General features: G+C 40.4%; 2 protein-coding genes across 2 annotated transcripts in view; one reads left to right on the forward strand and one right to left on the reverse strand.

Moving 5' to 3' along the window:
• The window catches only part of gphb5 (glycoprotein hormone subunit beta 5), a 31,358-nt gene extending 23,176 nt beyond the window's left edge, over positions 1 to 8,182 (reverse strand). The window contains exon 1 of the mRNA XM_030044725.1: positions 8,080 to 8,182. The gene's annotated coding sequence lies outside the window, so the exon portion shown is untranslated. The remainder of the gene's footprint in view (positions 1 to 8,079) is intronic.
• Positions 8,183 to 16,670: 8,488 nt separating this feature from the next.
• syne2b (spectrin repeat containing, nuclear envelope 2b) overlaps positions 16,671 to 26,701 on the forward strand; it is a 175,809-nt gene continuing 165,778 nt past the window's right edge. Inside the window, exons 1-3 of the mRNA XM_030044847.1 lie at positions 16,671 to 16,742; positions 20,173 to 20,234; positions 25,195 to 25,290. Of these exons, the coding sequence (XP_029900707.1) occupies positions 16,739 to 16,742; positions 20,173 to 20,234; positions 25,195 to 25,290 (162 nt within the window). The 5' untranslated portion in view covers positions 16,671 to 16,738. The remainder of the gene's footprint in view (positions 16,743 to 20,172; positions 20,235 to 25,194; positions 25,291 to 26,701) is intronic.

Consider the following 26,701-nt stretch of genomic DNA (forward strand, 5'->3'; position numbering starts at 1 on the left):
CATTTAGAAAGACTTTTTTTGCAAATTAGTTTAATGCATCTACCAGCAGTTGATTTGTTCTGAGTTGCTGCACATTTAATTCTCGGTGCTGTGTGATTATGAGTATTTAGGCTTGTCAGGGGTCAAGTGGAGGTGTAACCCACGCAAAACTCAGTTTACCCTCTTTTTTTATTTGCGGAATAAATCCACCCAGCTGTTTTTTTTTTTTTTTTTTTTTTTTTTAGCAGGTATAAATAAAGTGGGTGGTTTAAGTAGATGATGGTAGGGTTTATAACTGGTGATTTTCCTTTTGATGCTCACTGGAGGTCGGCTGGAGACCCATGTATTCACTGCTAACAGGCTGTAATGAGGGGAAACAGGCAGTAAAGTCTGTTCTTGTCTGATGAATGGCTGATTTGGAGGCTGGATAGCTGAGGTGGTGGCAGCTCAAAAGCTAGTAAAGAAGACTATTGACTGAATCCGTGGACCATCCAGGAAAATCTGGGCGGATTGGGAATGAATGTGGATGAGTAAGAGTCTCCAGTAGGTTAGCAAGTGCTTTCCGTCTCACACAGCACAAAAAAATCTCTAACAAGGTAAAAAATAAATAAATAAATAAATACCAGTTGTTTCCAATGCAGTTGCGCTTGTTTCAGGATTTTGTCTCGGAGCATGAATAAAAATGTTAAAACAAGGCAAGAATAAAGCAGATTAGCTCCACTAAAATGACACTTGATACAAGAAAATCCTAGAAACAAGCTGATTAGCGTTGGAAACAAGTGGGATTATCTCATCCCACTGGCAGGTTGTTGTTGTTGTTGTTTTTTTTTACCTTGTTTGAAGAAAAATAACATTTTAAGACTAAATGACTTGATGATGTGCCAGTATAAGGCACTGTGTCGTGCTTGTGGTCTGGTCCAAAAATCAGGTCTGACTGATTGGCCTTATTTATGAATATTCCTGTTAGACAATTTAATGTAACATCTAACATACGGCAATCATCTAATCTAAAACAATCTCATTTCTTACACTTTTTGCAGTTAATTTGTATATTAGAATCAGAATCAGAGATACTTTATTGGCTCCTGAGGGGAAACTAGGTCAGTTGTAGTTGCTTAATTCTCAAGAGAAGAATTAAATTTCAAGAAATAGAGAAGAAATAAGAAATATAAAAATATGTGCCTCACAACTTTGTAAAAAAGTGTGTGTATTATGTGCATTAAGTCTAAAATGGGATGCACATCTGTCTTGTTAATGGCCAACAAGCCAAGTAGTCGTTCTGTGATTAATAAAGCTGTAAAGTTACTGTATTGTGTTAAAAACAGGTTTAGCACTCATCACAACAGCCGCAGTAAGGCCGTCTGCACTAATCTGGTTATAGCTTATCACTTATTACTTTTGAGATTGTCTGTATCTTTGGAAAATGGTCTTTGTTGTGTTTTTTTTTTTTTTTTTTTTTTTTTTTTTGCACTGCACTTCCCGGTGAACACCTATCAATCAAGCAGTGTGGGTGGAGCTCTTTCTCAGAAAAAGTTTGCCAAACCAAAAAAATCCACTCTGCCAACCTCTAAGCCGGGTTTCAACAGGCGCTAATCCATTGATTTGGCCCGGAGATCTTGTATTGTAAATGCCACACCGACACTGGACCTGCCAGATATTTGTCCCGAATTGCCCTGACCTCTCACTGTGGAGCGTCTCTATTAAAACGAAACAAGAGCTCGCCTCTCCCCGAGCTCTATTATCATATCTGCCGGGGCGTGTCTGCGAGCGATTCGCCCGACAGGTTCAGCAGCACCTGACACTGTTGATTTATTTACGCTGGCAAACAAAGCTGCTAATCACAGGACAAAGGCTATTCGCTGAGAATTAATTACCGAGATGAGAGCGAGAGTCTGTTGTTGCTGAGTCACGCCACAGATGATGACGATGATGATGATGATGGTGGACAAGAGAGGAGGAGGTTGTTCGAGTCCCAGTTTTGATTTGACTCACCTCACTTTTTATTTTTATTTTCACTAAATCCAGTCAAACAAATTCACTTCCTGTTCTGGTTTTGTTTGAGGAGTTTCAATCAGTTCCCTTCACTCCCATTCAGTTACATTAATCTCTATTCAGTCCTCCTCAGTGTTAAATACAAATGCATAACAGATCCCTGCATCACACTGTAGACACACAAGGAAACATCAAGAAAAGCTGCATTTGGTAAGAGCAGACGGCTGAAGGCACAAATCTCCGTCGGCATCGTGGAGCGCCACCTCACTGTCCACACATGTGAATATTCGCCTTTGGCATCTTGCACAAGTTAAAAAAGAAAAGTCCTCACAGCAGCAGCAGCAGCAGCAGCAGCAAAGCACAGCGATGCAAGTCAAAGGATGGTGGCGTGAAAAGCGAGCGAGCGGTTGTAAACTGGGCAAAGGAGTCCATTAAACGGACTCCTGTAGCGGCTCTGCTTTGTCTTGCCGTGTGCCTCAGCTCGATGCAGGCAGCAGCAAACTATCACACTGACATGGAGGAGACTTACTTGTATAGATGGCATACATCATTAGTAAATAAATATGGAAAGTTCCCTTGTGTTGCCGCTCTTGTCTTTGTTTTTAAAGAGCAGGAAGGATAATAACAGGGCTAAAGCAGAGTGTTGGTATTTGAGATTTTACCCAAGATTTAGAGTATCATCTGAGAAATAAAAGCAAAATATCTTGATTTTCACCAAAACCTGTGCTTTATTTCAATTATTTTGTGCACTGACACTTAATGCCTGGTCCAAGCTTCACTGTCCAGTGACTGGAATGGATCAGAACGGGACTCAGTGTTGGTCAATACTTTTAATTTTCGTAATCGTACTTAAAAGTGTTATTGATGCATCCCCAGCAGGCAGCATGCATTCTGAATTAAGTTGACGTGAGGATCTGAGTACACCACTATCTGTATCTGTATCTGTATCTTTATCTGTTCAACCATCTACATTATCCGTATCCGTACTCGGAGCAGGCGGGGCCTAAACCCAAAATGGGTGGAGTTTGACTGGAAATGGGTGGGGCTTAACCGGTGTGTTATTTTAAGCCTGAAATTGATACAGGTTGATCAGAAGTTGCTATTTTTATTGTTTATTAGAAAATCTACTAATAACTATTTGTAAACAGAACAGCCTCAGAATTGACCTTCAGATCAATATTTTTGATCACAATAGTAAACAAACTATTTACAAAACAAGTTTTTTATAAACACAGAACATAACCAAAGTTAGAAACCACATTGTTCTTGCTCTTGTCAAAAAAAAAAAAAAAAAAAGAAAAAACAATGTAGCAGACTGACAACTAAAACATGATCAAAGGAGAACACACATTCGGCATTTTGATATTTTGAATTGTAGGCTAGGTAGGCTACAGAAAGTCAGAGTCCATACACATGGACACACATGTATATACCTTATATTTATTTATTAGTTATTTATTTAATTTTTCTATTATCCACAAAGATCCATTCAATAAGGGTTAACTTTTCAGGTTTCTAAACACGGCTCAACCTTCACTCATTTCTTCATTCCTTGATTTTTTTCTATAGCTTCAAGTAAAAACAAGCATCATTTCTTTGGGATATCTCTCATTTCCCCAGAACTTTAGGGAAACACAAACTATTATTATTATCATTTTTTTTTTTTTAGGACCATTTTCCCAATGAAAAAGTTGTCTGTCAACAAGGAAATCAATAATCAGAGCATTTTTATTGACCAGTGTGTGATCATGTGTGTCGTTCAGTCTCACTGCAGAATATTTTGGGTGTCGTTGTCGATTCAGCTTGATTTCATTCCCACGTTGTCAAGCAAGTTCTGGATGTCGGTCCAGCCGTCCAAAGCAGCAGCAGGCAGAAGGCATAAAGTTCTGTCTTTGAGACGCAGAAGGGACACTCAACCATGTCCCAGAGCGCCGGGATGAAGGACAGGATCTTGAGGAGGCTCACGGCTCGCAGCTCCACGGTCAGAGGAGCCGCGTCTTCTGGGCCGAACACGGACAGGTAGAGGGCACACGGGACCAGAGCGTCAAACACAGTGGACTTCCTCTTCAGACACTGAGAGCCTTCAGCCCACACTTTGATCAGGAACTCCAAAGTGTATATCCCAGAGACCAACGCGCTCTCAAACACAAAGAGTTGGTGCAGATGTTCACGCAGAAACTCGTAGGAATGCAAGTCGTGAACCACGGCGTCGAGGATGCTGGTCGCCACGATGAGGATGTGGAACCAGGACGACTGGTGGATCCTGACGATCAGACCGCCGGCTCTCCTCCGGTGCTGCTCGCTCTCTGCCGATCCCCCCCCCCCCCGTCGTCGCCTCGCTCGGGGTTCGGCTGCCTTGCCGTCCGGCTTCCCTCCGGCTCAGCGACAAATTGAGCTTTCCTCTCGTTCTTCACTTCTCCTTTTTTTTTGCTCCATTTTCAATTCAGGTTTCTGTCTCTTGACCTTGGCAGAGTGTCAGACCACAGCTGTATACGCTGGACAGGTTGTGTGTGCTTCCTTTTGAAAGCTCTGCTCCAAACACGTTTGAAAATAAACGTTTTGGGGTCAAAACCATAGAAATGGAATCTGCTTGATTCTGGTTCTAAACCGCCGAGAACACTTGACATCTTGACTGTTTAAATCTCACTGGACATGACAAAAATTAAAGCACAAATAATTTACAAGTTGCTAAAGCATCATGCACAAAGAAAGGTGTTTTTTTTTGTTTTGTTTTGTTTTGTTTTTTTACAGTTGGAACAGTTTACAGTCGGGCTGTGCAGCTCTTCATACTGTCCCTATAATTAAATCATCACAAGGACGTGTAAAGCGACATCTCCTAAATGTATCAGTGATTAGTTTGTAGTGTTCATATCTAAACCGACAGTACAAGGTGTGTCACAACTAAGGATGAAATAAAAAAGACTATTAACAGCAGGCTGGCTGCAGAACAGCCCTCCTGAGCATTATATTTGGAAAAGCATGCCCACTCTTTACTGCCTGTTATGGTTTTGGCAGCGGGTAGGACTTGATTTACTCTGCTGTCGATCCACTTTGGCCCGGCTCTGCTGTCGCTGGCTGTTGGTGCACCTTGCCTGGTTAAATCAGGGTTAAACGTGCCTCCACTCCCCCCTGTGTTTTTTCCACAGCGCTGTGTCATGAGTTGGAGGCTTAATGCCCTCTGTGGCCACAATTAGAGCTGGCCGCTGTGACTGCAGCGACACTCAGTCACACTCTTTTCCTCTCTCGCTCTCTTTCATCTCACCCGGCCTTCCCTCTCGCTCGCTGTCCCTTGATTTCCTTTGTTCTTTCTCTTTTTTTCGTCTTTTACTCTCTCGTCGTCTCTGCCTCTCTCTAGGACTTTCTCTCTTGAATCTGTCTCACCCTCCTTCGCCCCGTCCCGTCTCTCTCCACCACCCCTCCCCTTCCTGTCACTCTTGCAGCAGCTGACATGAAGCCTGAGGATAGCTGGGATGCCGTGCTATAGTGGTTTAAATGGCGACACAGCACGCACGCACGCCCTCACGCCTCCCGCCCCGGCTTCACGTGACGGTGTGGCTGCCTGGCCATTTTAACCCTGGAGGGCAGCGGGACGGTCGTTTAGTCGTGTTTTTAGAAATGGCACACGTGTTTATTTGCCGCTGCCCGCTCTGTGTGAAGGTTGCATAGCAGCGAAGGCCACACCTGCAGCAAGCGCTGTTCGGAAACACAAATTCATGGTTTTGTTCGCCACGCGGGCAAAGTTTGCTGCACAAGACGATACGGCGACTGTAGCTGCTGCTTCTGTGTTTTATTAGTCCTGCAGATACCAAACGCAGCAAACTGCACTGTCACAGAGATATATCAGGCTGGTATTTGCTTTTTATATATAATCAGATATCAATTAGTCAGCCACCTCTGATATGATAGAGGCTCCACTTTAAAAACAGTCTGCAAAACCTGCAAAAAAAATTTATTTCCTTTGCACAGTTTTTGTATCCTGTTTCTTCCATCTATTTTGTATTCTCAATAATTTTATTTACTTACTTACTTATTAATTTACTTACTTACTTACTTATTTACTTACTTATTTATTTTTTACTTACTTATTTACTCATTTACTTACTTATTTACTTGCTTACTTACCTACTTATTTACTTATTTTTTACCTACTTATTTACTTACTTACTTACTTACTTACTTATTACTTCTCCATTCTAACCAGTGCTACATCACGGTACATCGCTGTGCTGCTGCTAACTCTAATATACAGTCACTAGTAATGAAATTCATGGGAAATAGTTACTATTTAATTTTTTTTTTTTTTTTTGGTATGCAGATGGTCCAATTTTAAGAAATTTAAACTTTTGGCAGATTCCAGATAAAAATATTGTTATTGGCATGAACCTTAAAATCTCATATCCATAATAATATATTTTCAGCTAGTATACATCAGCATTTTTTTCAGCCCAGACACCTGAACGAAAAATAAATTGCAAATCAGCATTTAGACTTATAACCAATGTGGTGCAGCCGACGTCGACGTAACGTGACCGTTAACGTTTAGGCATGTTCGAATGCTAGGTAACATTAGCTCGTAAGCTACATTAGCCACTTTTGTTTGATTTGTCAGCTTCGTTAGCAACCAAAACTACTTGGTTAAGGTTAGAGAACAGGCTGTAACGTTAGCTTGTGAGCTACATTGGCAACTTTTCTTTGATTTGTTAGCTTGGTTAGCTGCCTAAGCTACTTGGTTAAGGTTAAAGAAGAGGCGTTTGATTTGATAGGTTAATTTGCTGCCAGAATTACCTGATTAAGGTTAGTGAACAGGCTGTTATGTTCGTTAATGTTGGTTTGTTAGATATATTATCAACTTTTGCTTGATTTGTAAGGTTCATTTGCTGCCAAAAATACTTCGTTAATGTTAGAGAAGAGGCTGTTGTGCTAGCTAATATTATAGTCCAGTAATTTTAGGCCAAAATTGGGGTCAACCTAGGACAAATTGCAAGAGAAGCAAACTCAACTGATTCTGTATCCTCAGTTTGTCCTGAGTGAGGGAAAAAAAAGTCCCAAGGAATCCCATTGGTGGAAAGTTTTGAAAATCACCTATTTATGACCACATAATACCAAAAAACACTGTTTTTAACACACAGGGGAAAGGGGTTCAACATTTTACTTTCAGATATCACTATAAAAATTCACAAGTTGATTACACACACAAAGACAAGAAAAAAAGTCAATTACAAGTTCTTTGAATTATTCTGTTTACACATGCATATCATACATTATCTGATTTGATATACATTAATAAGGAATATAAGGAATAAATGCCAGAACAGATATTAAAACAGTGAATTAAAAGGTTGCTATATATATAGTAACCTTTTAATTCACTGTTTTAATATCTCTTCTATCATTTGGTAATGTGGTCATAAATAGGTGATTTTCAAAACTTTCCACCAATGGGATTTCTTGGGACTTTTTTTCCCTCACTCAGGACAAACTGAGGATACAAAATCAGTTGAGTTTGCTTCTCTTGCAATTTGTCCTAGGTTTTTTCATAAAATGACTGGACTATTAGTTCCTTAGCTACTTTAGCAACTTTTCTTTGATTTGTTGGTTATCTGCCAAAACAACTTAGTTAAGGTTAGAGAAGCGGCTGTTAAGCTAGGTAACGTCAGCTTGTTAGCTACATTGGCAACTTTTGTTTGATTTGTTAGGTTCGTTTGCTGCCAAAACTACTTGGTTAAGGTTAGGAAACTTCCGTTGTCATGGTTAAGGATAGTAAAACATCATGGTTAAGGTTATGAAATGTTAGCTAATGTTTACTCATAAACAAACAGGACTCGACATGGGATTCGAACCATGGTTTCGCTCGCTTTGTACCACATCACAAAACAAGAAAACATGACATTTACCAAGAGCCAATACAAAAAGTGTGAAAAGCAGCTGTGGGAAAAAAAGATTATGTTTTTTTTTGTGACTGACAGCTGACATGACAGCATCAGAGAAGTGCTTTTGAATTGAATCCCAGCCGCCTCGACTCACCAAGCCGGTTAAAGCAAACGCTGATAATTGCTGCCTGACCCGGGTCGGGCTGTCTTACCGGTGTTTGATTTTGGCGTCACTCACCTGTTTATTCCCCCGAGCTGTCAGTCACGTTTGTGATCGGCGGAGAGAGAAAGACGGGCCCGTCAAATCAAAAGGCTCCTTCCTCTTCACGGCGTGATTGTTTAGGCAGGCGTGTGAGGAGAGGTGTTTAAATGTCACGCATTTTTCTCAGATCACTAATTCATACCCCGCGGCGAGACGGGACAAGACACAACAGAGCACCCGGCGCCCTTCAACCGGGACACAATGTAAACTGACGGAGCAGAGTGTGATCATACACTCCCCCCCTACACTCACACTGGAAGGTGTTTTATTCTGTTTATGTCCTTTTTCAGCTGAGAAACGTGTGATCGATCCAAACTTTTTCCTGACTTTATGCAGCTTTCCTCGCTTTTTCTCTGCAGTGCACGCTCATGTACGCTGTGATTTCTGGTGTTCAGAAAGTTGGAGGTTGTGTGTTTGCTCTTTGGGCAGTAAAATATCTCAAACGTTACCAAAAAGTTGGCTCACATTTGGTGGACAGGAAGTAATCGGTTAGTCGGTGATCAAGAGTTGAGATTGCACAATGAGACTTGGAGAAACTCCCACATCTGGCGCTTCCAATAAATCAGTTTTTCTCATAAAACTTTGCTGTAAAATCAAAGTGAGACGCTCAGGAACAAACAAACATAAGTGGTTACCAAGGCTGCGGCTTTTTAAGATGGACAGTGGTTCAGTGTTCAAAATTAGCTAAAACATTAAAAAATAAAAAATAAAAAATGGAGTAAAATTATCATGAAATTGCCAAAAAATTACAGAAGAATATTTTTGGAAAATTACTAAAAGAAAGAGCAGAAAATCAGCGACCAATAAATAAATAAATAAATAAATAAATAAATAAAATGTACAAGAAAATTACCTGAAAATGACCAGAAAATTTGGAAAAATGTAGACATTTTAATTATTATTATTAGCATACATATTAAAAATAAATTGAAAGAAAATTAACCAAAATTAGCAAAAAAAAAAAAAAAAAACCTAATAAAAAAGTAGCATGCTCATTTTTTATTCTAACATATTTTGAAATTTATTGTTTCCATTTGCCGTAAAATTTGGTGAACACATTCATACCTGACCTGACCTGATGCATGGGTGGGCGCTGTCTGGAGAAGCTTCTACTTTGAGCTGAGAGCTGAGAGCTTTATTTCTCTGGTAGATAAACTGCCATGAGATGTGTGCAGCACCGTCCTCCATCACTGAGGACGTGGAGGATCGGGAAATCTCTCGAAACCCCTGATAGTGGGGAGTTTTTATTTCAAAAGTGGGTTTTTAGAGCCGTAAATCTCAGCCCCCGTCCCAGTAATCACCAGTCCATTGGTATGGATCAATAACCCAATCAAGCCCCTGCAGATTGGAATGCATGTTTTTGGTTATATTTACCGCCTGAAATCGCCTACGTGTTGCCTTTAGTGTCATCACGTAAACTTCAGCACCGTGATGTGGCTGAGCCCGACCCAAACCTGAACATAATTTCTTAATATTGATCCGGATCCGCCCCGACAGGCTCAGGTCAGGTAAACACACTCGACTGCAGAGGTGCACTATCATGGTCGTGGTGTGTGTATGGTTTTATGGTCGTTTCCTCTTTACTAACATGTTGTTTTGGGGGGTTTCTTGTATCTCCAGGTGGGAACCGAACCCCTGCTGAGAGTTAACCTTCACGGCCCTCTGCTCAGCACCGACCCCGGCTGTGTTTCCCCCCTCCCCGCTGTGCAGAGCGCTGCCATGCTGCAGGGCGTCCTCGGGTGAGACAGCATGGCGTCGGACTTCTACTCCGGAGACGGCGTGATGGAGAGAGGAGGCTCCATCCCGCTGGACATCGACAACGTCCACATCCTCCTGCAGGGTCAGTCCGCACCTCCTGCTGCCGTGTTAACAAAACCATGAGCGCAGTTTGCATGTTCCTGAAAGAAAGAAACTAAATCGTGTTGCAAAACGACAATATAAGCATGCATGGGTCATTGTTCTCCGATTTGCAAAATGAGAGGGAAGAAAGGGAGAAAGAAATGCAGAATGCAGAAAGATATTATTTATTTTTAATGTGATGACATGTAAGACACATTCACTTACCACTTTTTTGAAAACTGCAGCCAATATGGCCCACAAATATGGCGGTATTCATTATTAAGTTGCATAATTTGTGTGATCGTAGTTAGAAAGAGAAATTATCTGACAAAATGGTATGGTTTTTATTTCAGCAGCAACCGTCAGATCGCCGTCTTTTTGTTGTTGTTGTTCAGAAAAAACTAAAAGTTGTCGGCCTGTGTTACTGTGCTGCTGCTGCAGACATTTTTTTCTATTTTAATCTCACTTTGTGTTTACTTTTAGCCAATTTTCAGTGTCGATTTTATGGTTTTAGATTATTTCATTCAGTCATTCATCCATTCTTATTTCATTTAAACACACATTTTTAGTCAAAACTAAAATTCTCTGCTATAAAAGAACTTTTTATTTCTTTATTCTCACACAAAAAACAACAAAACAATCTCATTTTGCCTTTTATTTAGGTTCAGTCAGTGTTGGAGGCAGACAAGTTAGTTTTAGCGTAGATGAAGCTTTTAGTTTACAGTGATGTTTGAGTTGTTGTTTTCCCTGTAAGAAGCTCCGTGCAAACGAAATCAGCAGATTCTTTTGCAGGGAAGAAACTGAGGAGATGATTTGGGTGAAGATTTAAGCGCGACGGCACTGAGGGCTCGTTGTTCCTGCTCGCCGCTCAATGTGAGAGCAGCTGGAGGGCATGCAAAAGTTTTTTAAAAATCCCCCTGTCTTGATTTCGGTGTTTTATCTCGGTTCCCGTGACAACAGGGTCACTGTCCAGCGTCAGGGAACAGCCCGCTCCCCCGGCGGCTCCGGCCTGTTTGGGCTCGAGCTTCATGACCGCCACTCTCTGAGCTCACGCTTCGTTTGATCTGCTGACAGTGGAAGAGTCCTCGCCGACGCTGAGAGTCGCGTGGCGAGCGTTCGACCAGCAGGAGCGAGCGAGCTGGAGTTGCCATCTGAGGCTTCCACCAGCTCTGATGGTGTTTTCACTGTCACTCTCACTCTCAGTTGTGCACAATTTAATGCACAATTTAAGGGAACAGTTCACCCAAAATACCAAAAAAAAAAAAAAAAAAAAAAAAAAGATTTCTCCTCACTGAAGGGCGACAAAGTGAAATCCTCACCAAATCACACAAAATCTGTCTGGATGGAGAGATTGGACTGAGGGTAAAAAAATATTTTGGGTGAACTGTTCCTTTAGGATGTTTTCAAGCGGCTGAGTCACATTATTGTATGGTTTTAGCACACATCAGAGCTATTTCAAAATTAATTAATAGAAAAAAAAAAAAAAAAAAAAAGGTCTGCAAATTCTATGAACAGCAGGTAAATTGATTTCTTTTCTTTTTTTTGGCAAAATTAGAACTATTTAACAGGCTGAATTTTATATTTTTTTGTAAATATTGATGAAATATTTAGAAATATTTTAGAAATATTGATGGATGCATTCCAGATAGTGATTTTAGTTTTTTTGTTGTTGTTGTTGTTGTTGTTGTTGTTTTTGACCGTGTAATTAATTAACTAATTAATGTTATATTTGGAACTTTTTATTTAAGATTTTCCATTATTTTACTGAACAATGCATTCACTGAAATAGGACCTTTCACCATAATAAAATAAAATAAAATAAAATAGAATAAAATATTAAGTAATTAAAATAAGTAGGTAAAGGCACAGACTTTTACAAAAGGTGGGTGTGCTCAGCCTCATTATTTCTCAGTATTTCATTATAATAATAAGACAGTTGTGTTATAGCAGTCAGTGTCACTTTATTAAACACCCAGACAGGCGTCCAAGCTGATCCACTAAATGATTTATATTCAGATGATTTATTGCACCTGCTAAGTGATATTTGTTGACTTTAGTCTTGACACTGTGGCTGCAGTGTGAGTGGGTTTCACATTTTGGAGATACTGAGCGCTAAAAGGCCAAAATGAAAACTTTGAGCTGTTTCCTGTGAGGTTTTTCTGTTTGGTGTGCAGCGCTGCAGTGATGAATGGCATGACCAGCTCTGCCCCGGGCGTCTGTTTTCTCGGGGTCCGTGACATTTCCAGGAAAGTTTTGCCATCTGATCTGGAGCCGGATCGTTTTTCAGCTCTCCTGGCAAAGCGAGCGTGAGTCCCTGTCTGAGCCCGACCTCGTCAAGGTCACAGCGGCCTGGACGGGCCTCGTCCCGGCGGCGTGGACGGGCCTCGTCCCGGCGGCGGTCAGTCCTCCAGCATCACAAAGCCTTGGCTCTTTGTTGAGTGGGAGCTGGCAGCGGCACTGACTGGGACAAAGGCCTCATTCTGGTTTTCTGTCGCTCCCTGCTTGTCGTTTATCTCCTCTCTCTCACTTTGTCACTCTCTCTCTCTCTCTCTCTCTGACTTCCATGCACCTGACTCCCACACTGCAAAAAATCATGTTAACCCGCACTCAATTCTTGTTTTTCTTCAAACAAAGTACAAAAATCTGCCAGTGGGATGAAATAATCCCACTTTGCAATGCTAATGAGTATTGATAATGAATATTTGTGAATACTGTGCCTCATTCTGACTTGGATTATCTCATCCCGCTGGAAGATTTTTTACCCAGTTCGATTAAAAAAACAAGATTTTAAAACAAGATTTTCTAACGTTTTAATTTTACCATCCTCCGTCTTGTTTTGGGTTTTTGAAAGCTCACTTTTTTCGCTCTCTTCTTCTTCTCTGTCTTCCATCGCAATGTCAGCCTCACTCGCTCTCTCCCTGTCTCACTCTCTCTCCAACCTTCTCTTTATCTTGGGTTTTTTTTTTTTCGGGCCCATTACTGCGAGGCACTCCATTGAACTATTTTAGGCTCGTGGCTGCTTCCTCCACCATATTTAGAAACAGTGTTTTCTGGATCTCTTCATTCGAGGCTTGTAAATTCTCCCGGGCTGTGCAGATTAGCAGATGGTACGGATGATGTGATGCGAGCCTCGGGTACCGCGGTGACAAGCCGGCACGTTAAACACGAGCAGGGAAATTCCTTGTTTTACTGCGTGTCCTTGAAGTGGCCGTGACGACATAATGTCCCTAAAGGTAGTTTGTGCTGTTGAATTTGTCTTGCAAAACATTTGTCCACACCGCCGTTTATTACCTCTTAACACATAAAAATAAGAATTACACTGGAGCTTTTACCCGTGACTTCTCTTCCTCAGGCCAGGGTCAGACCAGTTTCTGTCTATCTTTATTTCTTTCATTTTGTCTTTCTTTCTTTCTTTTTCTTCTCAAGCCAATCCAACAAATCGATCACCAAATGCAGGATACAAAAAGAAAACCTCTCACTAAACAAAACATCCAACAGTCGACATGTGGAAAACATACGTGATGCGTTCGAGACGGGGCAGAAAGAAGGAAAAAGCTGATTCAGTCCTTACAATATCAAATCACTCTATCTTTAAAAAAATAAATAAAAATAAAAAGTAAAAAACAAAACAAAAACTCTCAGCAAATAAATTGTATATAACAAAAATAAAGGCAAAAAATGCTTACTACTAATACTTTTTTTTTTTTTTTACTTTTCGTGCTCCTGTATTTTATATTTGTTCATTAATAATTGCTTGTAGTTGCGTTTTATTTTATTTTTTTTATGTTATTGCACATATTGCCACATCAAGGCTCTTCCATTTCCCATCTTCCTATTTCCCTCTTAAATCATAACTGCCCTCTCTGCCTGTAAACTTTTTTTTTTATTATTATTATTTTATCATTATTATTTATTCGGTTTATGAACAATTCAGGCTGTTATCTGCCCTCTTATTGAATATCGGATATCATTTCCTATCCATTTCTTCCTATATGACAAAAAGTTATTCTCTAGCTTCTTTTTTTTCTTGATGTTTTTTAATATTATTTGACAGTTTCTCTCGAATCCTTTTATTTTGAAACACCTGATGCATATTTTGGAGCATTTTAAATAATGAAAACCTGATCAGTGCAGACATGAGGAGCGTTATGGGCTGAAGGGCTTGGAGAGACGGCGACCTGGGCGGTGCGGCGCTTTTCATCTCATGTTACGAGGTCATAAATGCCTCTGCTGAGTGTAATTATGTTGCCGCATGTCTTTTGTCCATTCGGCCTTCCATAGCAAAACACTGAACTATCAGCATCATCAGCATCATGCACTGAATTGCAGCACTGATCTTTACACTTTAGAAAGAAGAAGAAGAAACCTCCCATGCTTCAGTTTTATATCTGCAGAAACTGATTTATGGACCTAAATATACTCGGATCCTTGTTTTTATTTATTCTCCGACTTTGTTGTGAAGCTCTGATTGACGTGGAGTTTCTGCCCTGCACATCCCAGAGGTCACCTGTCAATCAAACAGCGTGGGCGGGACTTGGATTTTATTGCGTTTCGAACAGACTGATTTTTTTTCTTCTTGTTTTTAATTTATTTTGCTAGAAAATCTGCGACCACGCTGATGTTTTCTACATGCTCCGCTTGTCGTAGAGCATGATATCAGATTTGACTTACGTTTACAGATCAGTGACATAACAGACTGCTAGCCGGCCAATCATAGCCTCAGTATACTGAACAAATCTTACCAGCATGATATCTCTAACATTTATTATTTGCTGAAAGTAACAATGGGAGTCGACCAAACACAGTCCATGCCTTCCTGCAGAGACTCCCCGTGATGTTCAAAGCATTTCCTCCTAATGAGCGTCTGGGTGTTTGTCTTTGAGTAGAGGTGGGGGGATTTTGCATATTCATAGATCATCTGCGCATACGAAATGAAGGCAAAGATGTGGAGTTGAGCCATTTTAAGGCATGAAGGGATTTTTTTTACATGGGAAAAATACATTATTGTGTAATTTTGTTGCACAGAGATGAGTTTTTATGTTTTTTTTTAACTACAATTTGAATCACCTTTATGTGACAGCTATCAGAGTTATGATATTTATTTTTGTATATGAAAATCCTTGGATATACTCAAAATCAGTGGCATGAAAATCTGATTACTGTGCCGTCACAAACCACAAAACACGCAGAGCGCTTTGTCCACCTTGCTCCACACACACACATACACACACACACACAGACGTAGGACAGCCACACTTTTCCTGAGGTTTATGTTTGTCATTTTGATGGACACACAGGGCGCTGACAGCTGACACACCTCTGTGGTTTTACACTGCGATGATGATAGGCTGTGTGTTTGTGTGGCACGGCTGTACAGGGAAACAAGGATGCAGAAAATTAAGGGCAAAGAAATTACTTCAACTAAATAATTAAATAAACAAATCACTTGTTAAGGAAGTTATTAAATGACATGCAACAGCAGATGAATTTGAATTAGAGCGCTTTGCTTCCTTGATAAATGAATTTATCTCCAAAGCCCCAGACAGAAAGCGTTAAAAAAGAAACATAACTGTGCTGCATACTTCATATCTTTGACTGTGAGTTTCTAATCAACCACGAGGTGCGTGAACTTTAATGAAAATGCACTTGCACATTTTCAGCTGTGCCCCTTTTTTTATGAGACGTTTAGCTCTTTGTATGACATTTTGATCAAAGTAAAAGACAAAATAGTCATAATTCTGGTGATGGTGTTCGTGCAAATACCATTTAAAAAATACAAAAAGTATTCAACTGAAACTTTAGAGCAGAAAACTATTAAAAAAAAAAAAGGAGTCAGGGAACATCCTTGCATGGACTCCCAGGCCCATGTGAATCTGTGCCCCAGTTTGAGATAATGAACGTCTGGTTTTGGCCGCAGGCAGAACAGGTTTATGAGTGTCAATCGACAATAATGCTGCCTTCAAGTGCTCCTCGTAAACTCCACCTTAGGAGTTCTGAAGTCATAAATAAGACGCGCCGCACATCCAAGCGCCTTTGGCCAGTAATTATCATTTTTTTAAAAAAGGACCATTTAACAAAAGGTTCCTGCTTTGATGCCTGTTGTTTTATTTCTCTGAGTTTCTTTATTTAGCAGCAGCTGAGCTAAGACACAGTGTGCATGAGGCGTTTTTGTTCTCATTCATGGGTTAGCCAGATGTTCTTGCATATTTGTTCCCCCAGGTTTGTTAAGGTGCTAGGGAGAACATAAAGGCGTTCTCGGCTAAACACTATTTGCATCTGTTTCATTTTCAACACCAGTAAATATGGATAAAAATGCATAGCTGCTTAGTGTGTATGTGCAAGAGAAAAATTAATCAATATTCATGTTCTCTGCCTCAACACCAGATTTTGACATTTTAGCATCTTAGTCCTGTTTGCTGCTTTTTGGGTCATTCATGTGCCCCAAAGTGATGATTTTGATATTTCCAGCAGCGCCTGAAGTCAGCATTTGGCACCTTTTCAATCAGGTCATGCCTCTTTTATTGCATTAAGTGTGGATGCAGCACCGAGGCAGGCGCTGCTGCTGCTCCTGTTTGGGCAGGCCTGCAGCCCGTGGGAGGCAGGCGTGGAGGGGGCGGGGCGTGGAGGGGGCGGGGCGGCGCTCGCCTGACGAGAGCGGCTGACCGGCAGGGTTCATATCTGCGCGGTGTTGATGTTGGTTAGTGAGGTAAAGCATGCATCTGCTGGGGCCAGAGTCGCGGTTCAAAGTGCTGATTCCATAACAGTTTCTCGCTGAGTCAGCATTTATGATCCCATGATGGGTGAGTTTTTTTTTTTTTCTTTACCTTCACAGTCCCACCTTGAAGAGCTGTTTTGAATACTGTACACCACATGATGATGTTTATTATCATCATCACATTCATTAAACCTGTGTCTCCACTAAATTGGAAACTCCAGTATTGTAGATACACTTAGACTTACAATTAGAGTCATAATTAGCCTCGTAATATGTTGATTCTGCAAGGAGAATCTTGAGCTCAGATTTCGTTAAAACTCAATTTGGCTCAGGTAGCCACAGGTGAGTAATATCAGTAAACCAACCTGTGATTGGTCGGATCGACAGTGGATTTAATAGTTTCAAAAATGTTAAAAATTTCACTCATTCATGCATTATTTAGGCCTAATGCATGAATGAGTTACTTCATGATTTGAGAGGATTAATGTTTTGGAGTTACGTTCACCTGAAACCTTCACTGGCCTCAAGAGGAAATGAAAAAAAAAAGGTTGATGTACGCTGATCGGTGCACTTTCTCCTCTCAGATCCTTCTCAGGAATGTCATATATTTCTTCTATTTTATCTTTATTTTTATTTATTTTATTTTATTTTATTTTATTATTATTATTATTATTATTATTATTATTATTATTATTTTTATTTTTTTTTACTTGCACAGTGCTGGAGTTGTTGCAATTACATTTCACTGCTGCTGTACCTGTACATTCATGCATGTGGCGAATAAATCTTGAATCTTGAATCTTGAATCTTCAGTGTTTCTGGTGCTTCGGTGTGTTTTTACATGGCAGCAGGTCAACATGACGGCAGGCCACGCTACAGCAGGATGAAAACACAGAGCGCGCCAGGTGTGAGGTGGCTCCTGTCCAGAGAACGCACCTTTGTTGTTTGTCGATGAAGCTTTGAATAGAGCATTGCCCTGAAGGCAGAGCTCACCTGTGACTTTTTTTTTTTTTTTTTTTTAACCTAGAAATATGAAGCATGGGCAGAAATGAACACCGCCCACTTGTGAGCTTGTTTACTTGAGCCTCTTCTCCGAGTAACCTCATGTCTTTGGGGAAAAAAAAGCAAATTCTTGTCGTATCATAAATTTCTCAGCAAATATATTTACCCAATTTCTCACTCGGGGATCAATAACGTATTTCTGATTCTGATTTATCTCCATGATTGGGGCTTAATGGAGAGCTGACTGTGCACAGCTGAAGGTGAAATGTACAGGATGTCAACCAGGTTAGACGGAGAGACACCTGAGAGTGAGATGTCTGAGGTGTGGCTGTGGATCCATTCAGCGATGAGTCAAAGTGAATCGCCTGAAGTCGATTTACTGTCAGATTTATGTGACCGTGACGCATAAAACTGTCTTTTAGCTCTTTAGTTTGTGTCTCCAGAACACGTTTGTTGACGAGCTCAGCAGAACAAAGTGAAAGTTTGATCAGCAGACGAGATACTACGACATGTTTGCTCAGGGCTTTTTCAAACCTGTGAATTCTGGACCCTCAGGTTGACTTTGATTGAGTCGTTGGCCCCCGTTTGAACCCGGTTTGCCCCTGGAGCCTTGACATGAAAAGATATATTGCATTATTAATTAATTTGTCAGTAGTTGCACCTCAACTCTGACAAAAAGAAACAGAAATAATAAGAGTAAAACATAACTACTCGTACATTTTTATACTGCAGAAGTTTTTAATCAATCAACTTAGAGTGAAGTTCTATCCAGCGTTTTGTTGAGGGCCCCCTGGAAGTCCTTCAAGGACCACTGGGGGTCCCCAGGCCCCACTTTGACAACCAAAAGACATTCAGTTAAACAAATCAGTTGAATTCTGTTGAGATGAACAAGTTTTATGTTTCTTTGGTCAGGAGGTGTGTCGGTGTGTCACCTGAATGCTCTCTGTGCAGAACGACGGCGTGAAGAGTGTTTTCTGAAGTGATCGTACCCGTCCCGTGACTTTGAGCCCTGAGCTGCTGTCAGATTGATTTTCAGGCTGATTTTCTGGCAGATCGCTGGCGGCTGTGGCGGCGAGCACGCGGCCTCCTTTTAAAATAATTTGCGTCTTGGCAAACGGGCAAGTGTGTCACAGGTCTCTGGTTGCCGCTTCCTCCCGGTACGCCGCTCAGGAACTGTCAGCGTCTCCGGTTGCTCATCGTTGTTTTGTCTGATCGATGATGAGGATACAGCGCGACGTCCGGATGTAAAACAGATTAAGATTAGCCTGTGAGTGAATTCAAGCCATGTGGCCTGCTGGGACACAGATTAAGGAGGGGGGTAGTCTGTAATCTGCCTGTCCAGGTTAGACAGACAGAAGGTGCATCACTTTTGTCGGGTAAAAAGTCTCAAAAAGTCTTGTATAATCCTTCAGTGAGCAAGAATAATGACCACTGGGGCTGTCAGTCTAGTTAAATAAGCACTGTGATTATTTTTAAATGCGAGAATACAGACTTTTTGTAATGAGGAAGATTGAAATCTGAATATCTTAGATGTTTTCTGATGTCTTAACAACCATGAAACTGCCCTGTCACCTTTATGGAAGAGGAAAAATGGTTTGAAACAGTTATTTTTTTTATAATTTATTGCATCTCTTTCTCTAATTTATCATCTTCTTTGCCGCCACAATGACCCATTCTTCATATTTCCCTCGGGGGAATCAGCAAAATTCTTCGTGACCTTTAAAAGTGATTGATTCTGAGGCTTACTTTGTAAAAACTTTTACTTATTCGGGGGGAAATTGCTGAGTAATGCACGGTCTGTTCTCAGCAGCATCCTCCTTTATATTCATGCAGTCACACTTGTTGACACTGGGATCTTACCAGGGAGTATCCTGTAGTATACAGGTTTTTGCAGCCGAATCTGAGCCACAGCGCGTTTGAGCTTTGCTTTATTCCAGCTGTTTGACCAAAAACTTAACGACAATAACCCGCTTTAACAGATTAAATAATTATTGTTGTAGATGCCTGGCTAATTTCACATGTGTTTTCTCTCAAGGTGTAATGCAAAAAAAGCCGACATCAGAGACTCCGGCACGTTTTCCGTTTTCAAGAAAAAGTTTAAAACCTGTTGAGAAACCACTCAGACTCGCTATCATCAGTGTCTGATTTATAGCACCTGTTGATTTCATAACATCTGCATTTTATTAAATATTGGGTATTATTTTAGGCTGTGTTATTTCTTGTTGTGTTGTTACATCATGTTGTCATGTGATGTATGAGTTGATGTTTTTTTATGGTTTTAATGCAGATGAACATTAGCGTCCTGCTAACTCTGGAGGCCGGTGTTGATTATCTGATGCTTTCCCAGCCATTAGGGCCGATGCTGATATGCACGTTTGTACGATTCACATGACAAATGCAGATCCGACACAGGCCTGTCTAAAGACATTAAAGTGCTTTAAGAAAATCTAAGAACTCACTGTAAACGGCTCTGGTTCTCAGTGTGATAAAGTGCTTCTCTCTTCTTTCAACAGTGGAGCAAGAGCAGATCCAGAAGAGGACCTTCACCAACTGGGTCAACGCCCAGCTGGCAAAGGTGAGCTGTGGCCCTGACCTTTGACCTCTCTGACTTGTAATGTTGTCGCTAACTTCACTGCTGCTCTCGATGTCAGCTGCTCTGGTTTAGAGCGTCAGGTAAACGACGAACATTTACATGTGAAAAAGGTAAAGTTTCACTGCAAAGTTCTGGTTGGTCACCTTAATTATTATTACCTCGTGTGGCTGTTTGGGTCATTTTATAAAGAAAAGCTGCAGGTAAGCAACTGAGAGACACAGCAACAAAAATATGAATGACTTTTTTTCTACATTTTAGGCACAATTATATCTGAAATTCGTCATCGAGTATGCCACTGTTTAGTATTTGTTTTTTAATTGTTTTTAAAATTTCACTCAAGCATCCTTGTGCATTATCTCTAAATTATACGGGATCCACTGTGCAAAAAAAATACCTCATAAGGACTTTTATCAACTGCTGATCCTTAAAATGGACCATAATTTGTTTAAAATCTGTGTTATCAAAATGTCCCATCGCTTTCTCAACAGTTTTCCACTCTCTAATTCCTTCATCTCAGTGTGTCAAATGTTCTCCTACCTGCAGTATAGAGTACAATAGAATTCAAATGGTAGATTTTTTTCCTATATTCCCTCATTTAGTTGCATTGGGGTCTTTTTTTTTTTAGGTGTCATTTTCCATTAAATGGGAGTGAAATGTACAAAAAAAAAGTTGTAGGTATGCTATATTCATGCCATATCAGAAGAAGTGGAACAGTGAATTTATCTATTTATTTATTCTATTTTACTTATTTTTTTCTCTTTTTTCCTTTTTTATTATTTATTTTATTTTTTATTTATTTGCTTATTTACTTATTTTTTAATATTATTAATTAATATAAAAAAGAGCCCAAAAATGTTTCCTGCTTGTGTTTACACACTTAAGAAAATATGTGATGCTGAATAGGAGGTATAGGAGCGCAGATGAAATGGGCACATGGGTACTAGCAGCCCGATGTGAACAGTTTTTCCCAGTCAGCATCTCGTGTTTACAGTAAATCCAAAGTGACGTGAACGCAGCAGGAGGTAATGCAGAGCCACGGCTACTGTGTGTTTTTTTTTTTTTTTTTTTTTTTTTCCCACGGCACACAAAGTGCCTGGCAAACCGTGGTCACCACTCATGGACGGCCTGCGAGGGACGTTTCTACAACCAAATGCCAAAGTGACACTCATCAGAGTTGATAATCTACACTGCACAAAAAACCCCAAGAATCCCAAAGAATTGTTTCTCAAATACTCCAAGATATGATCCAAATATCCCCTCCCAGATACTGCAGATAGATGCCACCACAGATGCACTCTGTATTCTAGAGAAATACCAAGCTTAGCTATTTTCAGACATGACATAAGGTCATGTTTGGAACACATACATGATAAAAAATAAGATATATCTGGTATCATAATGTAATATAGACCGTAAGAGTGTTTATTGAGTCCATATTTGACCAGATATGACAAATATGAACAAAACTCAGCATATCCATGAGAAATGGTCCATATTTTTCAGAGAATCTCAGAGATATCCTGTTGAATATTTTTGGATTAGGGCCCTTTTGCACAGTGCTATCCATGTAAACAATATTTTGAGCTGGTCTTGTTGATTCTTTGAGTATAAAACTGGAGGTTGGTTGAAAGGAGACCGGTTGAAAACTAGTTGACACACCCACAGGAGGCTGGCAGGAGTTCACTGTGAGGGGGGTTTTATCTGAAACATGAAAACCAGAAGGTTAAGGCGAGCTGAGTCCAGCCGAGCCGTGCGGTGGAGAAACACGGCGTCAGTCAGTGGGACAGTGTGCCGTTGTGTTTGTGACGGTTTCGTGTTTGTTATGGTGGAGATTCACCTTCACAGCGAGCCAACATGAGCGGGAGCGTCCTGTCAGCTCGCTGCCGGCCTCCTGCCAGAGGTCAGCTGTGAATGTGACAGCGGAGGACGAGGGGGGTGTGGGGGCGTGAAAGCGGGGGAGGGGCGTTGCTGTAGCCATGTAAATATAGCCTTCAGGAGCAAGGTTCACAGCCCACAGACAGACAGCAACAGACGGCTGACACCCTCCCCTCCCCTCCCCTCCACCCACACTGGACCGGCAGCAGCCCCGGGGCTCCTCGCTCTGCTCGACCACCAGAGACTCTCAACCTCAATGGACAACCAGTGGGATTATTGTTAATCTGAAGTTCTGGTCAAATTAGATTCTGCACTACGACACAAACTCATGTTACATCTGCAAGGTTTCCTTCCAAAATGATAGTTTATTTCTATTTCAGGGCTGCAACTAGTAATTATTTGCATCGTCAGTTAATCTTTTGCTGTGTTTCAAATTAGTCATTTCAGATAGCAAATATGAAAATGAATGAGAAAATGCCCTCCACACGTTAACGATGGCCCAATAATGCCAAGCTTTGTCTGAGAAGCTGCTAAACATCTTTACAATGATAAGAAGCAGAGAAAATCAAGTTAAGTGTCAGCATTGGTGAAGCAATGGTTTGTTGTTTTTTACGTTATAAATAAAATTATTAACTGACTGCTCAGTTATAACTGAAGGACGAGTGTCTCACCATGGGTCAACTAGAAAGGCTATGACCCGTGGTTTGGGGTTTAAATGCTGTTGGAGAGTGTCTACTATTTGCCTGAACGTTTTATCAGCTGGTTGTTCAGGTGTTAACAAGCTCCGCAGCAGCCCAAATGTTTGTGCTCCCATAACACTGAGTAAGACACTGACTTTCTTTTCATCTTCAACAGAGTTAGCAACACAATATAACTCCACTCTTTCAACATAAGCTGCCCAGTCTTCAATGCCACTATCAAACGCTGTAATTGTTCCAATCATGGCCATCTTTGTTACGTCAATTCAGTCCCGTTTTTCTTGTTTTCCTTTTTAGTCCAGTAATTTTAGGCCAAAATTGGGGTCAACCTAGGACAAATTGCAAGAGAAGCAAACACAGCTGATTTTGTATCCTCAGTTTGTCCTGAGTGAGGGGAAAAAAAGTCCCAAGAAATCCCATTGGTGGAAAGTTTTGAAAATCACCTATTTATGACCACACATTATCTGATTTGATATGCGCTAATAAAGAATATAAGGAATAAATGCCAGAAGAGACATTTAAATAGTGAATTAAAAGGTTACTATATAACAGTGAATTCAAAGGTTACTATATATATTGTAACCTTTTAATTCACTGTTTAAATATCTCTTCTGGCATTTATTCCTTATATTCCTTATTAGCGCATATCAAATCAGATAATGTGTGATATGCATGTGTAAACAGAATAATTCAAAGAACTGATAATTGACTTTTTTTCATGTCTTTGTGTGTGTAATCAACTTGTGAATTTTTATAGTGATATCTGAAAGTAAAATTTTGAACCCTTTGCCCTGTGTGCTAAATACAGTGTTTTTTGGTAATTTGTGGTCATAAATAGGTGATTTTTAAAACTTTCCACCAATGGGATTTCTTGGGACTTTTTGTCCCCTCACTCAGGACAAACTGAGGATACAAAATCAGTTGAGTTTTTTTCTCTTGCAATTTGTCCTAGGTTTTTTCATAAAATGACTGGACTATTTAGCGAGTTTGTTGCATATCCCACTTGACTTACAGTCCGTTGCTAGGCAAAAAGTGTACTCCGTCAACTGCTTCTGCTCCAAACTGCTCCTTCTTTTCCTCTCCTCTCTCCTTTTCTCCTTTTCCCCTTTTCTCCGGGCGTTATCAGCTGATACGATGCAGGTCCATAATCCTCGTCGCCAATTTGTTGTGTATGTGGCCTATTAACACAACTATATTATTAATAAAGACACTAGAGAGAGGAACTTAACTGCTCTTTACTTGAAGAGTTAATTTGCAAAAACAGATAAAAGCCATCCTTAAAATGAATACACCTTTTTCACTGATACTGCTTGTAGTACACACACACATATATACACACACACACACAAAGCATGATTTAGGATAATAAACATTATGCCAGGCTAAATAAACATATAAAAAATAGAAATAAATATAAAGTAAATTCTAATAAAATTCAGAAAAGTTTGAAAAGGTTTAATAAATTCAAATGGAGATATCTGTTTTTGCAAATGAACTCTTCATTAAATTCCAAAACATAACAACTATATACGGATCAGTGCGCACCTCATAGCGCATGTAACGTGTTACTACAACATAAAGTAGTCCCTTTTTATAACGTAGGCTATACAGTACAAACCCAATTATTTATTATCTCTTTATTAGACGTTTCGGTTGGATCTCTGTTAGAATTAGCTAGTTTATGTCTCTTTGTGGTGAAAAAAAAAAAAAAAACGACTTGGGAGGTGTGGGAGATGTCATTGCAGTTCCTTCTGGTCACCAATAGAGGGCGATAAAAGTTGTATTTTACATTGATATTGTGAATGTATTATTATTTTTTTTTTTATATGGACTCAGGCAGTAGGATAAGATATTTTCTATTTACCTGAACAAGGCCAATCAAAGAGGACTTTATATACATTTACTTTTTCCGTTTTTTGTTTTTGTTTTTGTTTTTGTTTTTGTTTTTGTTTTTGTTTTTGTTTTTGTTTTTGTTTTTGTTTTTGTTTAGCAGCCAGACCTCGGAGTATGATCAGCATGTGTGAGTCAGTTTGGCACATGTTTTCCTGTGGCTGCCAAATCAGCTGACTGATCTGAGCCGGGAGCAGTGAGCCCCTCCCATCTGGCACGGCACATTGAAACAAAACCGGAGAGGCATTTTCAAAATAATAGTTTTGCCCAGGTCTGTGTAGCACTGGCAAGTTCAGGAGGAAAAATTAAAATTTAGAGAACTGTGTATGTCTATTTGAACCTGTGCAGTCACATAAACACACAAACACACACTGCTGGGATGCATGTGTAGGTGGTGTTGTTTGGGTGCATCAGGTTTATTTATTGTCGTGTCTCTGTGTTTGTGTTTGTGTGTGTGTGTGTGTGTGTGTGTGTCACAGAGGAGGCCGCCATGCATGGTCGTGGACCTGTTCACCGATTTCCGTGACGGCTCCAAACTGCTGGACCTGCTGGAGGTGATGAGCGGCCAGCGCATTGTGAGTCTCCGCCCGGCTCAACACCTAAACCAACACACCTGTGATTTTGCATATTTAATCTAATATCTACAAAATGTATATCCTTTACATCTCTGCTAATCCTTTCCCAAAGCCAGCAGTGGTATTTTAGAGCTGCCGTATGATTTTCCCTCTTTCCTCCAGCCGTTGGTTTCCATCCATTCCACCACGATTTGTAAATGAACTTCAAACTTTCTTCACGCCAGTTTTACATCACCTGAATAAAGTCGTCCACATTAGTTTTCCTAAAAGCAGCAGCACTGTTGTGTTTCGATGACTTGAAACTGGAGTAGCGACAAAACTCCTTCCTCCTTCCGCCAGGGAAAATAGTCCCCAGGGAAACCTTTTGCTTTCCACAGCCGATAATCAGCGGTGTGGTTTTATGAATGTTGAGGACTTTGTTCAATGCAGAGGCAGAACATGATGAGGCGGCTGTTTCAACCGAGAATTCACATTTGAAAACTGAGGGATTTTGATTATGATGTTGTGAAGTCTTCATTCCCCCGGTATGATTTGCAAAATGTTGTGTTTACTTGCACAATGTGGAGCAAACAGGCCAAACCAGGGTGGTGAATTTACACCAGCCACCTGTAAACTTTGATATGGTCATCAGCTGCTGGTTTACAACATTAAAAAATAATAAGAGGTGCAAGAGATGTGCAGAATAAATGGATGAAGGAGTTGCCTAACAAAAATCATTCCACTGGTTTATGGGAATATTTACACAACAGCTTCAGGGGTGGCAGCCCGTAACCTGCCGCTCCCTGCCCCAGAAACACGTTAACACCCAGCACACACACTCACACACACACACAAAAAAAAACAGGTTTTGATTTCAGTGCCACACAATCAAAGAGAGCGAGGCCTTCTTTCTAGAGATTTCCCAGAGAAATTCGTTGCAGGAGAGGACAGAGACATGACCAGGATGCAACGCTGCAATACAGAGATACAGCAATTTGACCAGGAAAGACTTGCAATTGTGTTTTGCTCTCTCCTCCTGCATGCAAAACCCACAGTCAGCTTTCTTTCTAGGAAAACGAGGAGATCACTGCCTGTAGTCAAGGTGCATGAAACATGTTGAGGGAAAGAGGGCACACCACAAAAATAAACTCCCAAATTAACTCCTGGAATACACTGAACATCACAGGTTGATGAGATCTAACAATATTAAAGTGTCTGTTTCCTTTAAGCTGCTGCAAACAAACCTAAAGCTTTCAGTGGAGAGTTTTAGTGTCCAGTGATGGTTTAAATGCTTTTTCAGAGACTTTTCAGTGACTTTTCCACACTTTCCCGAGTTTTTCTTGGGGAAAGCATTAAATTCATGTCCTTTGTGTCATAAAAAGCACCAAAATTGGCACAAAACTGGCGTGCACCGAGTCGACTTTCACAAACA

Source organism: Myripristis murdjan, chromosome 22 (genome assembly GCF_902150065.1).
Source record: "Myripristis murdjan chromosome 22, fMyrMur1.1, whole genome shotgun sequence".
NCBI classification, from domain to species: domain Eukaryota; kingdom Metazoa; phylum Chordata; class Actinopteri; order Holocentriformes; family Holocentridae; genus Myripristis; species Myripristis murdjan.